We start from the raw sequence: 22,198 nt of genomic DNA, 5'->3' as shown, positions 1-22,198 counted from the left end.
ATCACCACCTGGTGATTAGTTGGATCAGATGGCAGGAGAGGCTGCCGGACAGACCAGGTAAACCTAAAAGCATTGTGTGGGTCTGCTGGGAACGTCTGGCAGAGGAACCAGTCAGAAAGATCTTTAACTACCACCTCTGGCAGAACTTCAATCTCATTCCGAGGGAGGTGAAGGACATGGAGTCTGACTGCGCCATGTTCCAAGCCTCCATTGTCGAAGCAGCAGAACGGAGCTGTGGCCGCAAGGTTGTTGGTGCCTCTCGTGGCAGAAATCCACGAACCTGGTGGTGGATACCTAAGGTTCGAGAGGCCGTCAAGTTGAAGAAAGAGTCCTATCGGGTCTGGTTGACCAGTGGGTCTCCAGAGGCAGCCGAGGGGTACCAGCGGGCCAAGCATGTGGCGGCATCAGCTGTTGGAGAGGCAAAAACTCGGGCATGGGAGGAAGCCATGGAAAACGACTTTCGGTCGGCACCGAGAACGTTCTGGCAAACCAAGTGCCTCAGGAGGGGAAAGCGGTGCTCCACCATCACTGTGTACAGTGGAGATGGGGCCCTGCTGACTTCAACTACAGACGTTATTGACCAGTGGAAGGAATACTTCAAGGATCTTCTCAGTCCCAACAGAATGTCTTCCTTAGAGGAAGCAGAGCTGGAGGACTCCGGGGGGCGGGCCCGTCTATATCAGGGGCCGAGGTCACCAAGGTAGTTAAAAAGCTCCGAGGTGGCGGGGCCCCTGGGTTCCTCAAGGCTCTGGATGTTGTGGGGCTGTCCTGGTTGACATGTCTCTGCAGCATCGCATGGACATCGGGGGCAGTGCCTCTGGATTGGCAAACTGGGGTGGTGGTCCCCCTTTCTAAGAAGGGTGACCGGGGGATGTGCTCCAATTATAGGGGGTCACACTCCTCAGCCTCCCTGGTAAGGTCTATTCAGGGGTGCTGGAGAAGAGAGTTTGGTCGATAGTCGAATCTTGGTTTTAAGAGGAACAATGCAGATTCCGTCCCGGCCATGGAACACTGGACCAGCTCTACACTCTGGCCAGGATCCTGGAGGGGGCATGGGAGTTTGCCCAAACAGTCCACATTTGTTTTGTGGATTTGGAGAAGGCATTCAACCGTGTCCCTCGAAGCATCCTGTGGGGGTGTGCTCCAAGAGTACGGGGTACAAGACTCGTTGTTACGAGCCATTCAGTCCCTGTACAGAAGGAGCAGGAGCTTGGTCCATATTGCCGGTAATAAGTCGAACTTGTTTCCTGCCGAGGTTGGACTCTGCCAGGGCTGCCCTTTGTCACCGATTATGTTCATAAGTTTTATGGACAGAATTTCTAGGCACAGCCAAGGAGCAGAGGGTGTCTGGTTAGGTGACCTCAGAATCTCGTCTCTGCTAATTGCTTAGGACATGATTCTGTTGGCTTCAACGGACAGTGACCTCCAGCTCTCACTGGAGCAGTTCGCAGCCAAGTGTGGAGCAGTGGGGATGAGAGTCAGCACCTCTAAATCCGAGGCCATGGTTCTCTGCCAGAAAAGGGTGGAATGCTCTCTCCAGGTTGGGAACACATTACTGCCTCAAGTGGGGGAGTTCAAGTATCTCTGGGTCTTTTTCATGAGTGAGGGAAGAATGGAGCTGGAGGTTGACAGACGGATTGGTGCGGCATCCGCAGTAATGCGGGCTCTGCAACGGTCCGTAGTGGTGAAGAGAGAGCCGAGCCAAAAGGCGAGGCTGTCAATTTACCAGTCGATCTATGTTCCTACCCTCACCTATGGCCACGAGCTTTGGGTAGTGACCGAAAGAGCAAGATCACGGATACAAGTGGCCGAAATGAGTTTTCTCCGCAGGGTGGCTGGACTTTCCCTTAGAGATAGGGTGAGGAGTTCAGTTATCCAGGAGAGACTCGGAGTAGAGTCACTGCTCGTCCGCATTGAGATTAGTCAGTTGAGGTGGTTTGGGCATCTGGTCAGGATGCCCCCTGGACGCCTCCCTAGGGGGGTGTTCTGGGCATGACCCACTGGGAGAAGGCCACGGGGCAGACCCAGGACACAATGGAGGGATTATATCTCCCGGCTGGCCTGAGAACACCTCGGGGGTCCCCCCAGAGGAGCTGGAGGAGGTGGCCGGGGAGAGGGAGGTCTGGGCTTCCCTGCTAAGGCTGCTGCCCCTGCGACCCAACTTCGGATAAGCGGTGGACAACTGATGGATGGATGGATGGATGGATGAACCTAACATTCTGTTAGCCTTCTTAATGCCTTCTAAATACTGTCTGGGAGTTGATAGTGTAGAGTGCACTGTGACTCCTAAATCCTTCTCATAAGGTGTACTCTCTCGATTTTCAGACCTCCCATTGGGTACTCAAACCTAACAATTTTACTTCTTATGTATAATACTTTACATTTACTAACAGTAAATTTCATCTGCCACAAATCTACCCAAGCCTTAATGTAATGATATAAAAGTTTCCAAATTATCTGCCAGTCCGCCTATCCTGGTATCATCTGCAAACGTAACCAGCTTGTTACTTATATTCCTTCCTAAATCATTTATATATGTTAAAAATGGCAGTGGCCCTAGCACTGACAACTGTGGAACACCACTCTTAACATCAGCCAATTCTGATATGGTTCCTTACACTATCACCCTCTGCTTCAATCAAATGCTTTCTGAAAGTCAAGATAAATAATATCATATGCTCCACTTTGATCATATCCTCTTGTTGCTTCCTCATAGAATTCCAGCATGTTAGTAAAACATGATTTCCCTCTTCTGATCCCATGCTGACTGCTCAGAAAAACTCATGTTCTTGCCATGTGCTGCTCAATCTTATCCTTAATAATTCCTTCCATTAATTTTCTGTGATGAATGTTAAACTTACTGGCCTATTGTTGCTTGGATCTGCCTGGTCACCCTTTTTATATAACAGAATAATATTTGCCATTTTCTAGTCCATCAGTGACTTCCTAAAAATGTGTCAAGGGTTTATATATGTACTAGCTAACCTCCTTAAGAACTTGAGGGTAAATATTATCTTGTCCTGGTGATTTATTTGATTTCAGCCTGAAGTACTGTACCTATGTTGCAATTCAGGGCTATTAAATTACAAATTCAGTTGGGCCAGATTTTCAAACCAAGAAATTTACCTGGGTGAGGCATTTTCAGTGGCCGGTAAGCAGTACATAATGACAACTTTTTTACCTACACAAATGAATGTATTGAAAAACAAGTAATGTTTATTCCTTGTTTCCCTTTAAAATTTTGTCACATCCAACACAGGAACAACAAAATGCATTAAAAAATAATTCAAAAAGCTATAACTGAACAGAATCTGAGATAGTAACAATACTTTTTTCCACTTTTGAAATAAGAAGTAAACATTTTGATTCACTACTATCCAAACAGAGTACAAGTAAAATCCTGCCTGTGATTTCATGCATGAACACAGAAGCATGTTTTTAGTTTCTGGACCAAACATTACTAATGTAACCATCTAACGTGTAATTTCATTTGACATTCTAGACATATCTATGTTGTGGCACTACACTGAGAAATCCTTTTACAGGACATATTACCATGTCATGTAATGAAGGGACCTGGTTTTCCTTCTTTAAGCAACATGAGAGTGTGAGTTGCTCTGACAAAAACAAAAAGCCAAAAGTAATGGAGAACTGCAGTTTACCTGTCACAGTCTGAGCCAAAAATTTGCTTCAAGAAGAACTAACAATTGTTCAGAAATTAGATGTAAAGCTGCAGTTCAATCAAGCCTTGCCATTCATTGCCTGTAGTACTAGGGTGTTGCACCTTGTTGGCCATTATGAATGTAGTGAGAAGTCAAGCAAAATGACACCTTTTATTGGCTAACTAAAAAGATAACATTATGCAAAGCTTTCCAGGCAACTGAGGCCCCTTCTTCAGGCAAGATGTAATACAGACACTGGAGTTCCCTGTGTTTACATAAACACCAAGACAGATACAACATTGGAAAACCTTTAAGTGAGACATCTTATATGTAAAAAATTAATAGACCTCTTCAGGCTAAGATTCATTAAGCAAGACAGGAGAACAATGTATAGGCAAGATCTTTGGATAAGATAACTGTCCAACAAAGTCTTTTGAAGTTTCTGATGTGTTTTTCAATACAATATGGGTCTGTAGACAGGTTGTCTGTGTCAGTGTGAGAGATGCAAACAATCCTCATATCTGGCCATAAAACTCTTGTCTTTATTTAAACCATGTTTGTAGTACTAGGATGTTGTACCTTGTTAGCCATTATGAATGTAGTAAGGGGCCCGAGTGGCCTCGAAAGCTTGCATATTGTAATCTTTTTAGTTAGCCAATAAAAGGTGTCATTTTCCTTGACTTTTCACTTTAAACCATGTTGTAATGTGTTAAATATTAGCATTAGTTTAACTTCCCATTCTTTTCTCTATTGCTGTGTTCTGAAGCACTGTGACTTTAACGTCCCTCTCACAGAGTCCATGGCTGTTGAAGTGGGCTGCTACAGGAACATCTGTGTGGCCATGCTTGATGTGGAACCTGTGTAAGTTCATTCTTTGGCGGAGTGTTTGTCCAGTTTCTCCTACATAGAGTGCAGTGTCAGGACATTTCATACAGAGAATTAGGTAGACCAAATTAGGAAAATGATCCCTGCGGTTGATGATGCGGTTCTTGTTGTCTTTGTTTTTATATTCCAGAAGGTTGTCTCTGGGTATGGCAGTAGCCCTTCTTATTTGAGTGTCTGTTGTTTTGTGGGTATAATCTTGTCTGATGAAATCTTGTCTAAGCTCCTGCAGTTGTTTATCCCAGTCTGTCGGGTCTGAGCAAATACGGTTGTATCTTATTGCTTGGCTGAAAATAATGGAGTGCCTTATATGCTTGGGGTGGAAGCTGTCACTTCTCAGGTAGGTCCGTCCGTCTATCGGTTTGTGAAAAGCAGAAGTTACAAGGGTGTTGTCTTTCAGTTGAACAGTGGTGTCAAGGAAGCTGACTTCTGTTTTTGAATAATTCAGCTTCAGCTTTATGCTGGGGTGAAAAGAATTATATTCATTATGAAAATGGATGAGGTCATTTTCACTGGCAGTCAAGATTATGAAGATGTCATCTATGTATTAGAGATACAACATTGGTTTTAAGATGCAAGTTGACATTACTTCTACTTGCAACAAATCGGGACTGCAATGGGCTGTCGGTTTGTACCTCACTATTCAAACCTATTTATGGAAAAATTGGAGGAAGATTTTATGTCAACTCTCTCACAAACCTTTAGTAAGAGGATGAACACCATGGGTCAGACAAGACAAACAAATTCACTGCAGGGATGTATTGCATTCATCAGTGAGCAAAGATAGGCTAAGTAAATTAGGACAGAAACTGCAATAATTTGTGCATTGCTGAAATTAAGAGTTAATCAGAGATAGGAAGAGACAGGTGATCAGCATCTAGGTTTCACCTTGTTAATCAGCTGTATTTTAACACTGTCGTGGCTTGAGACATTCAATTTTGCTCAACCTATGCATCGAGTCTAGAGTTTGCTTAGTCTTCTGCCCACTCAAAGCAGTACGGAGTGGCCATCCTTGTGCAATGTAACCGTTTGATCAAATCCTTGGATAAGGTACCAGTGATCTATGTAGGTTCTGTTATAGTATTATAGTATCTATTAATAGAAATCAAAGAAGGGAACATGTACCATATGCTCAGATATACTTTTTCCCTAGTCACTAGAATACATTACCTATAAAAAAATGGCAGAAGAATTTGGCAATCCACTTTACAACAATAACAATGTTTAGATGTAAAGATAATGGCTCACACTATGATTTATTTATAATACATTTTTTTTAACATTATCATCAAGCTTCTATTTCTTTAACTACTATCCATACAGCCATTCTTTTTAACACTAGAATTACCAGAGCCTACGAAAAAACTTGTAGATCCGGCCCACCTTAAATCGCTTCTTAAATCAGTTCAAACCTCTCCGCCAGCATCCTTTTTCCTCTAAATGTGCTGATAAAAGACAAGCTGCCAGCAGCCGGCTATTCCATCCCCCCACCGACTTAGAATGTGCGCAAACTTTTCCCAGCTCATGCCTTGATTGATTATCTGGGAGTGAAGTTGAGTTTTAGAGTGGAAATAATAGATCGTTATTTGGAACACACGCATTTCATGTGTGTTCCGTTTCTACAGTAATCTGTGTAAACACATTGTTAAAACAGAAACTTTTTCATATTTTAGTAATAAATGTTACAAAATGTAGTAGGCATAAACTATAGAATGTGTAAAGCCTGAGTTCCAAAGATCAAATAAACACTTTCACAAAAGCTTCAAGAATGATACAACAGTTTCCGTGGCGTAGCGCGCTAAGATTTGCTTCTTAGAGCGCAGCAACTTTGCCGTGCCTCAGACCTGAGTTTGATTCTCCGCTGGGGATAAAGTGTTGCTTTTTTTTTCTTTTTAACCTCAAATGGACATAAAATTTATAAATTGGTATGCACTGTCAGTTAATGAGATAGTTATATTTTCATGTGGGATGCTCCTTTTAAAAAAATTTTTTAACAATTGAGACTGCAATTAACATGAACAACTGTCCCTATAACTGTTATTTTTAAGATCCATAACACACAGACAGACAGAGCACTGCGTAATAGAGAGACAGACAGGCAGAGATATATAAATAAACAGGGAAGGCACATGTACTGAAAGAAAAAAAAAGATCAACATGTGCGTTGTTCCTGCTGCACTGAATAAGTTCATGAACTGTAACATCACCCCTCCCCCCCAATCTGACTCTCTAAGTAACAGCACAAGTACAGACGCAAACCAAGTGTAATCAAGAGTCCCGAGTCGATCCCCACTCACTCCTGTATTTGCCGTTTTCAGTAGTAAGCTGCTCTTTTTGTTAATATTATACAGTACACACATGCACTTCGTTTGCGTCTGTACTTGTGCTGTTACTTAGACAGTCAGATGGAGGGAGGGGTGATGTTCGAGCACGTGAGCTTATTTAGTGCAGCAGGAACAACGCACATGTTGATCTTTTTTTTTCTTTCAGTACATGTGCCTTCCCTGTTTATTTATATATCTCTGCCTGTCTGTCTCTCTATTACGCAGTGCTCTGTCTGTCTGTGTGTTATGGATCTTACAAATAACAGTTATAGACGCCACGGAAACTGTTGTATCATTCTTGAAGCTTTTGTGAAAGTGTTTATTTGATCTTTGGAACTCAGGCTTTACACATTCTATAATTTATGCCTACTACATTTTGTAACGTTTATTACTAAAATATGAAAAAGTTTCTGTTTTAACAATGTGTTTACACAGTTTACTGTAGAAACGGAACACACATGAAATGCGTGTGTTCCAAATAACGATCTATTATTTCCACTCTAAAACTCCACTTCACTCCCAGATAATCAATCAAGGCATGAGCTGGGAAAAGTTCGCGCACGTTCTAAGTCGGTGGGGGGATGGAATAGCCGGCTGCTGGCAGCTTGACTTTTATCAGCACATTTAGAGGACAAAGGATGCTGGTGCAGAGGTGTGAATGGATTTAAGAAGCGATTTAAGGTGGGCCGGATCTACGAGTTTTTTCGTAGGCTCTGGTAATTCTAGTGTTAAACTGCTTTTTCTATCAAAGGGTCATGGGCAGCAGTACTGTTCCGATTTCTATCCCTAGTGAAGCCGTATAACAGCATAATATGCAGTAGCCTAAGGGAAACCTTTAGTCTAAATCAAGACATATTCCAGTACCATTTCCCCCTTTTTCAAATTTTAAAATTAAATGTCATGAAGGATTAATATGGCAAGTGTGTTCTTGCAGTTAATGGAATAACTCTGAAAATATTAGCACTTCCTAATCCCTGGGTACTGTTTCTCTCTCTACTCTCTGTCTAAACGTGACCCATTTTTGTACTGCAACAAAAAAAAAGGCTACTTCTGGCATGCATGGAAATATTATTTGTTACTCATTTTTTCTTGTATATTTGTAGGTCTCATGGCGTTAAGTCTGTGATATGTTCTTATAAGTACTTAAAAGTCACCTTTATTTCAGTAAACTCTAAACCTTTGTGGGGAGATATTTTAATGCTTCTTGTAATTTTCATTATATCATTCTGCACTTTTGGTGACAAACTTAACACAATTATAGAACAGCTAATTCCAGTGGAAGGTGAAGTGAATTAAATTGGGCCACAAACCGGGTCAAATGTGGGCATGGTATTAGCAATACTAAAATTAATCATTAGAACACACTAGACAAGAACAGGCCATTCGGCCTAACAAAGCCCACCAGTTCTATCCACTTAATTCTTCTAAAAAAAACAAGTCTAGTTTTAAATGTTCCTATAGTTCTACTGTCTACCACACTACTTGGTAGTTTATTCCTTGTGTTTATGGTTGTCTGCCTAAAGAACTTCCTAATGTTTGTGCAAAAATTACCATTAACAAATTTCCGACTGTGCCCCATGTTCTTGTTGAACTCATTTTAAAACAACAGCCTCAATCCACTTACTAATTCCCTTCATAATTTCAATCTTCAATCATGTCTCCTCTTAATCTTTTTTTTTGCTTAACCTGAAAAGGCTCTGCTCTTTTAATCTTTCCTAAAAACTCATCATTTGTAACCCTGGTCGCTCTTCTCTAGACTTTTCTAGCACTGCTGTGTCCTTTTTGTAGCCTTGAGTCCAAAACTGTACACAGTACTTCAGATGAGGTCAAACCAGTGCATTAATGACCTCCTTGAACTCTACACATCATGTTATACAATATATAACCTAACATTGTGTTAGCTTTCTTAATGGCTTCTGCACACTGTCTGGCAGTGAATAGAGTCAAGTCCAGTACAACTTCTAAATCCTTCTCATTAGGAGTACTTTCGATTTTTTGACCTCCCATTGTGTTTTCAAATCTAACATTTTTACTTCCTACTTGGGTCCTACTTGTAATATTTTACATTTACTTGTATTAAATATCATCTGCCACAAATCTGCCCAAGCCTGTATGCTGTCCAGATCCCTCTGTAATGATTTAACAGATTCTAGATTATCTATCAATCCACCTAGGTTGATATCATCTGCAAACTTAAACAGCTTGTTACTATCTATCTATCTATCTTATATGATAAAAATAGTAGTGGCCCTAATGGAATACCACTCTTAACATCAGCCAATTCTGATAGGGTTCCTTGCACCATAGCCCTCTGCTTCCTGTGTCTGAGCCAATTTTGCACCTATCTACAAACAACACCCTGAACTCCTACTACTTTTAGTTTGATGCCCAATTTACCATGTGGCACCTTATCAAATGTTTTCTGAAAGTCAAAGATAAATAATATTGTATGCTCCACTTTGACCTTTTGTTGCTTCCCCATAGATTAACAGATTTAGTCTTTGAATCTGCACTCTTTCAAAACCCTGAGAACTATTATACTATGGTCACTTGACCCTAGTGGTTCAATCACCTCTACACCCTCTATTCTACCCTGATTATTACAAAATACTAAACCCAGACAGGCTTCCGCCTGTGTTGGTGCTTTAACTACGTTTTTAAAAAATAGTCGCCGATTACTTCTAAATACCCCTGCTCCGCTATTTGCAAGGTTATCCCAGTTAATATTCATGTATTTAAAAGTCCCCCATGACTATAATATCCCCCTATAAACTTGCCTTTTTAATATTACTTAAAGGATGTGCATTGAAATTACTGTCTGCTTTGGGCAGCCTACAACACACTCCTAAAATAAGGCCTATTTCCCTAATGCTTTCCAGACAAAGCTACATGTCCCATAAACCCATACCCTTCTACCCTAAAGAAAGATTTTAGCCATGCACGAACCTTCTTCTAATTCTTCTAATCTCCTCAAGCTCTGCAAGGACCTTGACACTTCCAATTCTGGGGTTGATGCTTCGGGACAGTGTGCACACTTTACATTGCGCCTTGTAACTGTGACCTATCTATCTGGTCTGGAATCTCCTCCGTGCCATCATAGGGGTGCACACTATCTCTCTAAAGGACACTTGGGTCAGGTCCACCAATTCCTTAAAACGCAGGCCATCCAACTCATCCTCCAGTTTAGTGACCCCAAGCTTGAGCTGCTGGATCAGCTGACATATCCTGCAGATGTAGCCCACATAGAAGATTGGCTCCTCCACGCCATCCTCTAAAAAGACCGACATCCAAAAGGATTTGCATTGCTTTGGCCTCATTATTAAACTTTGACTTGGGATTACTGAAACTGCTCAATTTTTTTTTTAATTTAAATTAAATGATTTAACTTAAATGGTAAAACTAAAAAAAAATTAAGCCATAAAATTAAATATCTTAAAATTAAATAAATATTTTACATTTTCTGACTCCTTAAGCTCCTATAACATTCTCCCATTCAACTGCCTGCTGTTTCTCCTTCTATGAGGTTAACTTTACTTTTGTCTGCTCTCCTAACTTTGCACTCCTGCTATTCCTTACTTAAAAGGAGCCTTACGTTGTCGCCTTCTTCACTGCTCTACTTTCCTGACTGGTAAGAACTATGCAATCTAGTAAAGCCTGCTTAGTCAATATCTGCTGCTAGTTAATTTCTTGTTGTCTTGCCTGGTCCTACAGCTGTTTGCGCCTAATCAGTGCCTTAACGCTAGTGACCTGCCTATGTACCGCGGAGCCCTTCTCTTTAATGCTTTGAAGTCAGCCACCCACTAAAGAATCATTGTTTCTGTTACATATTCTTCACTACCACACCGGTTATTTACTTACATTGATGTGGGTGTCAGCTACTGCTGCATATTGCCATGCCTCGCCAACGCTAATTTGAATACAAATATCAAGTAATAAACAGAGGTGGGTAGTAACAAGTTACATTTACTCCATTACATTTACTTGAATAACTTTTAAAAAAAATTGTACTTCTAAGAGTAGTTTTACTGCACCATACTTTTTACTTTTACTTGAGTACATTTGTGAAGAAGAAACACTACTCTTACTCCAGTACATTGGGCAACACTCGACTCGTTACTTTTTTCTATTTACACATTAGATAACTATATTTTTGCCAGAGAGAAGTCGTCAGTGGATCTACTGCATTACTGTTTAACCAATCAGACGTAGCAAAAATAATCACATGACTGTTTCACCAATCAGACGTAGCCATTTAGTCACAGGACCACATACAAACTTCTGAGTCTGCAGCCTGTGAGAGACTTTTAGTCATGCGGGCCTCCTGTCCACTGCTAAACGGTCATAGCTTCACTGCAAGGACTTTGAGAGCCAACTCCTGCTGAAGCTTAAACATCACTTCACTGAGTGAAGAACAAGCACGTTTTAACCAAACATGCACAGACACAGACAGTCATGGTAAAGTGAGACTTCTTGTATGTGCACAAGCTGCCTTGTTCTAATGTTATTTTCTATCAGCTGTGCTATTTGGAGGGCAAGTGTGTGACGATGCCGGTCCCCTACAGACTTTTCTTTTCTCCTTTTCCTTGATTCCCTTTTTTTTTTTTTTCGTGCCAACCCGTATGTATACACTCCCGTCTCCATGACCCTTAATCACACGCCGCAGAAAGCCAATGAAGCAATTGAGAAAGATCACAGGTGTGACTCGCTCCAACTACCTCATTAATTCCCTCAGTCGTACAATTGCGTCTATGGAGAGTGACACGGCTTTATGGATTTGAAACTGGCCTTTTTTTTTTTTTTTTTGAAGCTGCGGACCTGCTACATCACAAAGTGAATATACAGTATTCTACTGTCAGCGTACAGTATATCTTGTCACTGTAAGTAGTTTGCACTGTTCAAACATACATGTCACCTACTGTAGGTATTGGCTTCAAAAGCTTTGTTGTGAAAAACTGAGATTTGGAACTGTGTGTTATTTGTGTATCTTTATTTTGTAAAGATGTTATTTACTTTTACTCATTTTTTACTTTATTATTTGGAAATAGCAGAATTTGCACATTATTTTATATTTTTGTCTGTCTTATTACAACATTTCTAAATAAGAAATCATTTATTATGTTCAAACAGTTACTCAGTACTTGAGTAGTCTTTTCACCAAATACTTTTTTACTCTTACTTGAGTAATTTTTTGGATGACTACTTTTTACTTCTACTTGAGTAATATTATTTTGAAGTAACACTACTCTTACTTGAGTACAATTTTTGGCTAATCTGCCCACCTCTGGTAATAAATAACTTTTCCAAAAACTCCCCAAAATACTCCGCTGCTTTTGCTACTGTGTGGAGAGAAAAAAAAAAAACCTTCTAAAGGGAAAAAAGCTAATTAACTCTCACTCCACTTCTCTTTTGTTTGCAATGATGACATTAGTCTCAGTCTCCAATCCAAGTTTGCTAAATCATGGCAAATGTTTTCAATATACAGACAATTTCCTTTATAGTGCTGCCATTTAGACATTTTTAATTATAACTAAAATGGTTCTTCTCTCTCAAAATGAAAGCATGCATTCTGCATGTCCAATACTTCAATTAAAATATTGTTTCTCAAAATTGTATGACAAATATGCAATGGAATTTTATGCAAGAATAAATAAAGAAATCTAATCTTTTTCAAGGTAAGGTTCTTCACAAAGGCAAGCTGGATGAGATAGGCCTTTCGAGTGTGTAATATGACATGCCTGTGGTCTGTGAAAGCATTCTTCAAAGTGAAAAATGAAGTTTCACAGGTGGGAGTGGATTCACCTAAAATTAAGGAAAATAACACCATTACAAATTTGGCTTGGCCTCCAGGTTCCTATGCTGTGTTTGGAGCAGTTTCTGAATTGTCCATTTTCTTCTGTTGTTTGTTCCATTTCACTGTAAAAGTACTGGTTTTCAACAACAAACTGATTCCACAGTCGTCAAATTAGTTAAGTCAGTGAAATGTTTTAGTGTTTTTGTATACAGGAAGGTCTTGTCCACCATGTGCATTTTTAACAACAACAGTGTTACACTGTCTGACGCGAGTATTAATTTCTCCTAAAACAGTCTGTTTTACTTAACTACACACTCTGTAGCTTCTGAATTATCTTTGTTTTTAGAACTAACTTTTCCTCAAACAACACAGTTCTTTAGCATCCTTTTGCCTGCTTATCTTAGATTCTGAGCTTAGGTTGTAGGGTCCGATAACAGCTTGCTTGTACACCTTGCTATTTTTGACATAAGTCTCAGATGCATCAACAGGTCCATCTTTTTTTTAAAATCTTGAACCCCATCCTTTCTTGAGCCTCCATCCTTTCTTCAGACTAAACAGTTCACGGCTTTCAGCATTAGTAACAGAATTCTGCATCAGCTTTAACTGAATAGTCAAGCTATTCTCTGTGTTAAATCCAGAATAAACATTTCGTAGTGTAAATGGAGGAAAACTAAACTAACCATCCACTATGAAATATTGAAGGTAAAAATAACAGAATACAATAACACAGTCTGTCTTGAGAGGCACTGCATTTTCTCTAATATTATAAATAACAATGCTAGTAATCCCAGAGTCTTATTCTCTACGATTGATCGTCTGCTAAACCCAGGTAACGCAAAGGAATGCCTCCAAAATACTTCCAGTAAAACCTGTGAGGCTATTGCTGTATTTTTCAATCAAAAAATTAATGATATTAGAAATAACATAGTATATCTCCCCAACACTGCGGATCCTCCTAAGCCCCAGTATTCCGTTATAAACAAATTAAATTCTTTCACCAGGATAGATTTACCTGACTTACATAGAAGAATTTCTCAACTGAAACCCTCCACCTGCGTCCTCGACCCAATACCAACAAGTTTTTTCAAAGAAATATCGGGCGTGCTAATTGATAATATTCTTGACATAGTAAATTCGTCATTAGATACGGGGGTCTTCCCAGACTGTCTTAAGACTGCGGTAGTTAAACCCCTACTCAAGAAAAATAATCTTGATCCCTCTGCTTTTGAAAATTTTAGACCCGTCTCTAACCTGCCTTTCTTAAGTAAAATTCTAGAGAAGGCAGTCATTATGCAGTTAAATGACCACCTCAATAAACATGCTATTCTTGATCAGTCAGGTTTTAGAACAAATCACAGCACAGAAACTGCACTCATTAAAGTAGTAAATGACTTGCGGGTAAATGCAGACAGAGGCCATTTATCTGTTCTCATCCTCCTAGATCTGAGTCCCGCATTTGACACCATTGATCACAACATTCTTAGAAATTGCCTTAGTCAATGGGTGAGCCTCTCTGGCAGTGTCTTAAATTGGTTTGAATCCTACCTGGCAGGGAGAAAATTCTTCATTAGTTGCGGTAATTACAACTCACAGACACATGATATCCTATAGGATGTTCCACAAGGCTCTATCCTGGGTCCGCTGCTTTTCTCAATCTACATGCTTCCGTTAGGTCAGATTATCTCAGGGCACAATGTGAGCTACCACAGCTATGCGGATGACACACAGCTGTATTTATCAATAGCATCTGATGACCCCGATTCCCTTGATTCACTAACACAACGTCTTACTTGTATTTCTGAATGGATGAATAGTAATTTTCTCAAGCTAAATAAAGAGAAAACTGAAATTTTAGTGATTCACAATAATGGATACAATGAGGTTATTAGAAATAAACTCGATGCATTAGGATTAAAAGTCAAGACGGAGGTAAAAAACTTAAGGGTAACTGTTGACTGTAACCTGAATTTTAAATTGCATATTAATCTGATCACTAGGACAGTATTTTTTCACTTAAGAAACATAGCAAAAGTTAGACCTCTTATATCATGAAAGATGCTGAGAAATTAGTTCACGCTTTTGTTTTCAGTCGACTAGATTACAGTAACGCACTCCTCTCAGGACTACCCAAAAAAGACATAAATCATTTGCAACTAGTGCAGAATGCAGCTGCTAGAATCCTAACTAGTAAAAGAAAATCCGAGCACATTTCTCCAGTTTTGATGTCACTACACTGGTTACCTGTGTCTTTCAGAATTGACTTTAAAATACTGCTTATGGTTTATAAAGCCTTAAATAATCTTATATATCAGAATGTCTGACACCCTATATTCTAAATCGTAACCTTAGATCCTCAAATGAGTGTCTGCTTAGAATTCCAAGAGCAAAACTTAGAAGTGGTGAGGCAGCCTTCTGCTGTTATGCATCTAAAATCTGGGATAGCCTGCCAATAGGAATTCACCAGGCTAATACAGTGGAGCACTTTAAAAAAAACTGCTGAAAACACATTACTTTAACATGGCCTACTCGTAACTTCACTTTAATTTAATCCTGATACTCCATATATTCAATTCATTATAATAACTATTCATGGTAGCTCTAAAATCCGTACTAACCCCTACTCTCTCTTCTGTTTCTTTTCCCGGTTTTTTGTTGTGGAGACCTGCGCCGCCACCACCACCTAAACAAAGCATCATGATGTTCCTACATTGATGGATTAAAAGCCAGAAGTCTGCATGACCATCATCATCAAGTCCTTCCAGTGGGAACCCTAAATACAAAGAGGACTGTCCATTTATGTTAGGTAGAATGCTCAGAGGGGGCTGAGCAGTCTCATGGTCTGGAACCCCTACAGATTTTATTTTTTTCTGTCCAGCCGTCTGGAGTTTCTTTTGTTTTTTCTGTCCCCCCCTGGCCATCGGACCTTACTCTTACTCTATGTTAATTAGTGTCGACTTATTTTAATTCTTACGGTGTCTTTTATTTTTATTTTCTTCATCATGTAAAGCACTTTGAGCTACATTATTTGTATGAAAATGTGCTATATAAATAAATGTTGTTGTTGTTGTCCCCCAAAATAAGCGAATCAGGTACTTCTGCAGGCCTGCTATCTATGCCTAGGTTGCCTGATGGTTCAGTGGCTTTACTGGATTTGGTAGTAAGTGTAACCACTGCCATAAAGCTAGCCTCCTGGGCATGGCTGTTAGTGCCACAAGATTCAAAACTGTTCACCTCTATCCTCGGTTTGGCTGGGCCTTGAGCTACTCCACCAAATCCCTTCCCAATACCCAAGTGGTCTTTATGATGAATACAGGTTTGTATAAAATGAAAATATTGTGGAGTGGTATTAGACACGTATTAGCTAGTGATAACTAAAAATATATGAACACACTTGTTGCAGACACGTAATCAAAATTGTACCCTTCATTGCAGGGCACGGAAAATTTTTACTTTATTTTTCACCAAAAAGGTCATTATTTTTTCATAATTTGTTGATTGTGTACATTTTTATTATGTAAAGCATGTGCATTAAAAATGTATGTGCTTTTAACAATTTGTGACGGGGGGCAAACTGGTTTCTTTCTGGCCTATGAAAGCCACCTGTAGCATTAACTGGGGGTAAACACTTTCCAAATATAAACAATATTGTTTTTGAAGCATCATGTAAATAAGCAATAAAGAGCTATGACTGTCCTGACTTTAAAAGTCACACACTGCACAAGTTTACTACCTTAACTTTCATGATCAAACAGGTATATCATTGGCACACAGAGGGTGCATGGTGGGTTGAGGGAGGGTTGAAATCAAGACTTCTTCAAACACACTGTGCTGATTGGTTAGGAACGCCTGTCAAAACAGTTTTAATGTATCGAGATGCTGACTTTCTACTGGCAACGTTTGTTAAAAAGTCAAAGGTGTCACAGACATATGTATAAAAATTACACCACTTTGGCACTTACTGAACACTAAGCACATAACCTCTACTACAAAAACAAAATGGCCAAAAGAATAATTTAAAAAAGACTGTGCCCCCTACAAAATAAATTATTATTTAGAAGAAAAAGTGGCAAGTGCATTATTTTCTTGTATCGATTTAAAGTACCATTTATTAGGTACTTAGGTACATTAGTTGTGTCTTTTTTCCAAATTTGTTGTCTTTTGACAAGCATAAAAAAATGTGCATTTCTACCCTATATAAATGAAAGACAAACTAACAAGAAATAGAGAGGCTCCTACCCTGGTCAACATCATGCAGCCCAGTGATGTGATAGGATTCTTTGCCCCTTCGACGTATCTGAAGCCAGACCGGTGACATGGAGGTGAACTTTGAACCAAACATCTTAGCAATGTCATAGCCATGTCCATTCCACTTTAAAACGGGATGGGGAGGGTGGTGTGGGAGAAACATGCACAAACAACACAAAAAGATTACAAAAAATGAGGTTGCACACATGCCTAAACTAAAAGTCAAGATGAAGTGTGTTCTATATATTTCAATGAACAACTTGCAAATACAAATACACTGTTGACTAGGTAAGTCAATCAACTTAAAAAAATTCAAAATTTCTTTACATAAACATTTTATAGCACTAGGGTGTTGTAACATGTTAGCCATTATGGATGTACTGAGAAGTTAAGCAAAATGACACCTTTTATAGGCTGTCTAGAAAGATTACAGTATGCAAGCATTCGAGGTAACTCAGGCCCCTTCTTCAGGCAAGATGTAATGAGTTGCCTCAAAAGCTTGCATATTGTAATCTTTCTAGTTAGCCAATAAAAGGTGTCATTTTGCTTAACTTCTCACAACACAGATATTTTAGAAACTGAACACAAGGACAGTATTGTTATAAGAATGAAATGCAATAAAAGAAAACAACAAAGCTGTTAAAATGGTAAGGACATTTCTTCATTAAAGTATGAGCTCTTTCAAGAAAAACAGCTTCTTCTTAGAGATCACACTGAATCAGTGAAGACTTATAGGAAGTAATGGGAATGTAATAGCTGAAAAACAAAACCCCATTATTACAGTTGTCTCTGGTGTCATAACTAGGATTTTAAATGTGAAAAATGCCAATTGAGTAAAGAAATCATCTAATTACAGCTGGTTTACAATTAAGTGTGGTTCATATGTCATGTTATAAGCAATCACTCATGAAATACAGCTGATATTCAACAAAATAACAATGTTAAAATTATTATTCATATGTTAATAAATTTGACAAATAACATTTTATATATTATTGTAATGAATATTAAAATATGGACATTTTTCTTTTTACATGCAGACTCTAAATATAGACAGAATATAATTTATTTTATTGTACTGAAACTGTACATAAGATTTAATTGTTTTGTCAAAGAAGACAGATTTGGTTGACACACCTGCCGATGTATTGAATAGTACACCAGCTCACATACAGCCATTCATTAAGAGCACAAACTTTTGATACTTTGTCAGAAAAAATGTTTTTGTTACAGGTATTTGAAAACTATAGCCTTTCCTGGCATAGGACTGGATGTGCTTAAAGGATAAATTTAGAATTTTTCATATGCATTTGCCATGTGGAATTATGTTCTAAAATTAATCGCTTTTTATAAATATTATATTTATATATATATCATATTTTTCGCACCATAAGACGCACTTTTTTTTCCCCAAAAGGTGGTTGGAAATGTCTGTGCGTCTTATGGAACGAATATTGCGTTACAGACCATGATGTGTATTACCTGACAAAAGTCGACATCCAGGGGTAGAGGGCGACAAAACTCACTGTTAGGTTACAGACATTCCCTCTGTGCTTGGAGAAATATTAGACTCATTGACTCGGCATCTAATCCTTGCGTGTGCATGAGTTGCGAAATGTAAACAAATGTAAACAAAGGCAAGATGGCATCGACATCTCACGAGGGAGCGAAGCGTGTGCAGAAAACAAATGTTTTGCGCATTATCACTGAGTCGGACTTTTGTTGAGAGTGATCAGGAGATCGAACAAGAGAGTGAGGAACTGGCATCAGCTAATCGGGACACCAGCCGATGCCGCCCCAGCTGAGCGCATTCGTGCAGCCGACGCACCTATGGCAAGGTTCGTGTGGGAGGAATACCTAGACATTGATCCGTGGGAGCCAAACTGGCTACCGGACTTCACAAGACAGTATGGCTTGCTGTTGGACTCGACAGATTACCAGCCACTGGACTACTTCAGGCTGTTCTTTCCTGAAGCTGCCTTTCAGCTACTGTCAGACGAGACAAACAGGTATGCAGAGCAATTTTTTGAATCGAGGGCTGTGCTTGCACCGTATTCTCGTTTTTCAAACTGGAAACCCACAACAAAACACGAGATGAAGGGCTTTGTGGCATTACAAATATAGATGGGACTAGACTGGCGATATAACTTCAGGGAGCATTGGTCCAAACGTGCGTGATGATAGGTACGTGCTCCTGCAAAGTGATTGTGAGCAACTGAGCTTCATAAATTCTGACACTAGCGATGAGGAGTTCTTGGGGTTTCCATAAAACTAGAAGAGTGCTTGAACCTTAAAGTCTCTCCTTATTTGTTAATGACAGTGATGATGTTTCTTAATACCGCTGTTGAATTTACATGGTTGAAATATTATTCTGCTATATTTTATTAAACATTAGTACACCATTTGGTTCAGAATATTTTTTTTCTTGTTTTCCTCCTCTAAACCTAGGTGTGTCTAATGGTCAGGTGCGTCTTATGGAGCAAAAAATACGGTGTATATATATATATATATATATATATATACAGTAATCCCTCCTCCATCGCGGGGGTTGCGTTCCAGAGCCACCCGCGAAATAAGAAAATCCGCGAAGTAGAAACCATATGTTTATATGGTTATTTTTATATTGTCATGCTTGGGTCACAGATTTGCGCAGAAACACAGGAGGTTGTAGAGACAGGAACGTTATTCAAACACTACAAACAAACATTTGTCTCTTTTTCAAAAGTTTAAACTGTGCTCCATGACAAGACAGAGATGACAGTTCAGTCTCACAATTAAAATAATGCAAACATATCTTCCTTTTCAAAGGAGCAAACAAATCAATAGGGCTGTTTGGCTTGTAAGTATGCGAAGCACTGCGGCACAAAGCTGTTGAAGGTGGCAGCTCACACCCCCTCTGTCAGGAGCAGAGAGAGAGAGAGACAGATAAAAAAATCAATACGTGCCCTTTGAGCTTTTAAGTATGCGAAGCACCGTGTAGCATACTTAAAAGCTGCACACAGAAGGTAGCAACGTGAAGATAATCTTTCAGCATTTTTAGACAAGCGGCCGTATCGTCTAGGTGTGCGAACAGCCCCCCTGCTCACACCCCCTACGTCAGGATCACAGATAGTCAGCGCAAGAGAGAGAGAAAGAAAAGTAAGTTGGGTAGCTTCTCAGCCATTTGCCAATAGCGTCCCTTGTATGAAATCAACTGGGCAAACCAACTGAGGAAGCATGTACCAGAAATTAAAAGACCCATTGTCCTCAGAAACCCGCGAAGCAGCGGAAAATCCGCGATATATATTTAAATATGCTTACATATAAAATCTGCGATGGAGTGAAGCCGCAAAAGGCGAAGCGCGATATAGCGAGGGATTACTGTATATATTATATATATATATATATATACTAGTTGATTACCCAGTGGCTTTGCTCACTGAGTGCAAGGGAAAAAAATAAAATGTAGTCTATAAGTTATTAAACAGTAAAACATTAACATTTTAAGAAGTAAAGATACATTGAGCACTACTGGAGTGGTTTCGGGTAAACAACATTTTAAAGGCAGTATAACACAACAGGTAAGTAATACTAACAGCAGCTAAAATGTATTTGGATCATCTCTCGGTAGTAGATCCCTTTTGAAAGGCGCTACACGACCGCTATGGCATAGAAATTACATTTTCTATGTGAACGTCCAAATTACATTCCGCGCCTCCCAGTGTCCACTTTGTTCTCATGACCCCTCGCCGCTGAAGGCGGTCTCGTCTTCACATTGTTTACAGCTCGGCGCAGTTAAAAAGTAGAAAGACGCAAAGCTGTTTTCCTCATCTCTATTATGAAGTACTGCCAACTAACAAAAAGTTACAATGTGGCAGTTTCCGCGACAGTTACATGGACGAATAAATAAAACGTCTCTGTCAGAACGCGGCTGGCGATTGGTTCCTGTATTATAATATGTTTTGTGGTCATACGTAATTTCCATATCGCGTGGTCATACGTAATTTCTGTTTCATACGTAATTTCCATATCACGTGGTCATACGTAATTTCCGTTTCAAACAGAAAAAGAATTTTTTAGATATTTATCTCTTGCCCGCACTGGTGCTTTACAATGCAGTTTATGAAGCCAGAGAAAAGCTTTATATAAAAAACACACTTACCAAATACGTCAATGTTTCAAGCCAAGACTGCTGTTGAACATTGATTCACATCTTACAATTACACACTAATGTAAAATAGTTTATACATGTTATTTTTGGAAAAAGGGAAAAAAAATTAAATTCAGCCAGTTTGAAAGAAGACCAGCTGCTGTGCATGATAGCCTTCTTGAACAACAACCTTTCAACCCAGGAGTAGTTTCCTCCCACCAGACCAAATCACAGTAAAACTTTTCATGCCACGTGATTAGATTGTTTTTGATTTACTTGCTCATTTACCTGACATCTCACACAAGCAAATAGAAAACATATTCTTACCATAAGAAAAATAGTACCTGGAAAATGCAATGAAATGATTATTTCCTGATCCTTTTTATTGTTGCAAACATGCATCAGAAACACAGAAGGCGCAGATCATTTTTCAATAACGTGGCTTGACATATGGATGTTTTAGTAAGTTTTTAAGATTTTCCTCAGTGTCCCATACCCTCCATTGTAGCACCAGAGTGGGTAAGATATTCTTTTATATTTACAGAAACCACTTAATTTTAGAATAGATATAAAATGTTTGTGGAGAAATGACTTTGCCCTAAAAAAAAATAAATTTATCCTTTAAACTGCCAGGCAACACAATATTTACATGTAAATGCATTAAATGATTAAAAAGGCCACTGCTTTCTCCCCTGTCTCACATCACACTGCACATTATATATCATGAGGCCACTTTGTTCTTCTGTCAAAGCATCTTGGTGCAAAGAATAAAGGAAATTAAATATTAAGGGCATTTAGAAATATAAATAGAATGATAGGGTGCTTTTGTTAAAGGTGTACTCCACTCAAAGTGGGTTTTTTTTTTATTTAATATGTTACAAATACCATGAACCGTATAGGGGTGGTAGAAATCTCATGTTTTCATGCAGAATAGAGGGAAGAACTCAATAGTAGCCAGTGCATTACAACAGCAAACAATCTGAAAAACAATCTCATGTTATTCATGTCACATAATCCATATGTGCAAAACAGGCAACTCTAAAAAGGCAAAAAAATGTTTTTTTATGATAAAAAAATAGTTTCCTCCAGAATTATTAGCACATACAGGAGTGATTTTTTAAATTGAGGACAAGACTCCTGATCCACAAATGACCTCCATTGGAAA

General features: G+C 39.2%; 1 protein-coding gene across 1 annotated transcript in view; it reads right to left on the bottom strand.

Annotated features, from left to right (window-relative positions):
- The window catches only part of chid1 (chitinase domain containing 1), a 156,961-nt gene that overhangs the window by 109,404 nt on the left and 25,359 nt on the right, over positions 1-22,198 (bottom strand). Inside the window, exon 4 of the mRNA XM_051922052.1 lies at positions 16,896-17,028. Coding sequence (XP_051778012.1) covers positions 16,896-17,028 — 133 coding nt within the window. The remainder of the gene's footprint in view (positions 1-16,895; positions 17,029-22,198) is intronic.

Source organism: Erpetoichthys calabaricus, chromosome 2 (genome assembly GCF_900747795.2).
Source record: "Erpetoichthys calabaricus chromosome 2, fErpCal1.3, whole genome shotgun sequence".
Lineage (NCBI taxonomy): Eukaryota > Metazoa > Chordata > Cladistia > Polypteriformes > Polypteridae > Erpetoichthys > Erpetoichthys calabaricus.
Note: the sequence above shows the minus strand (reverse complement) of the source record. Positions and strands in the feature narration are given on the sequence as shown.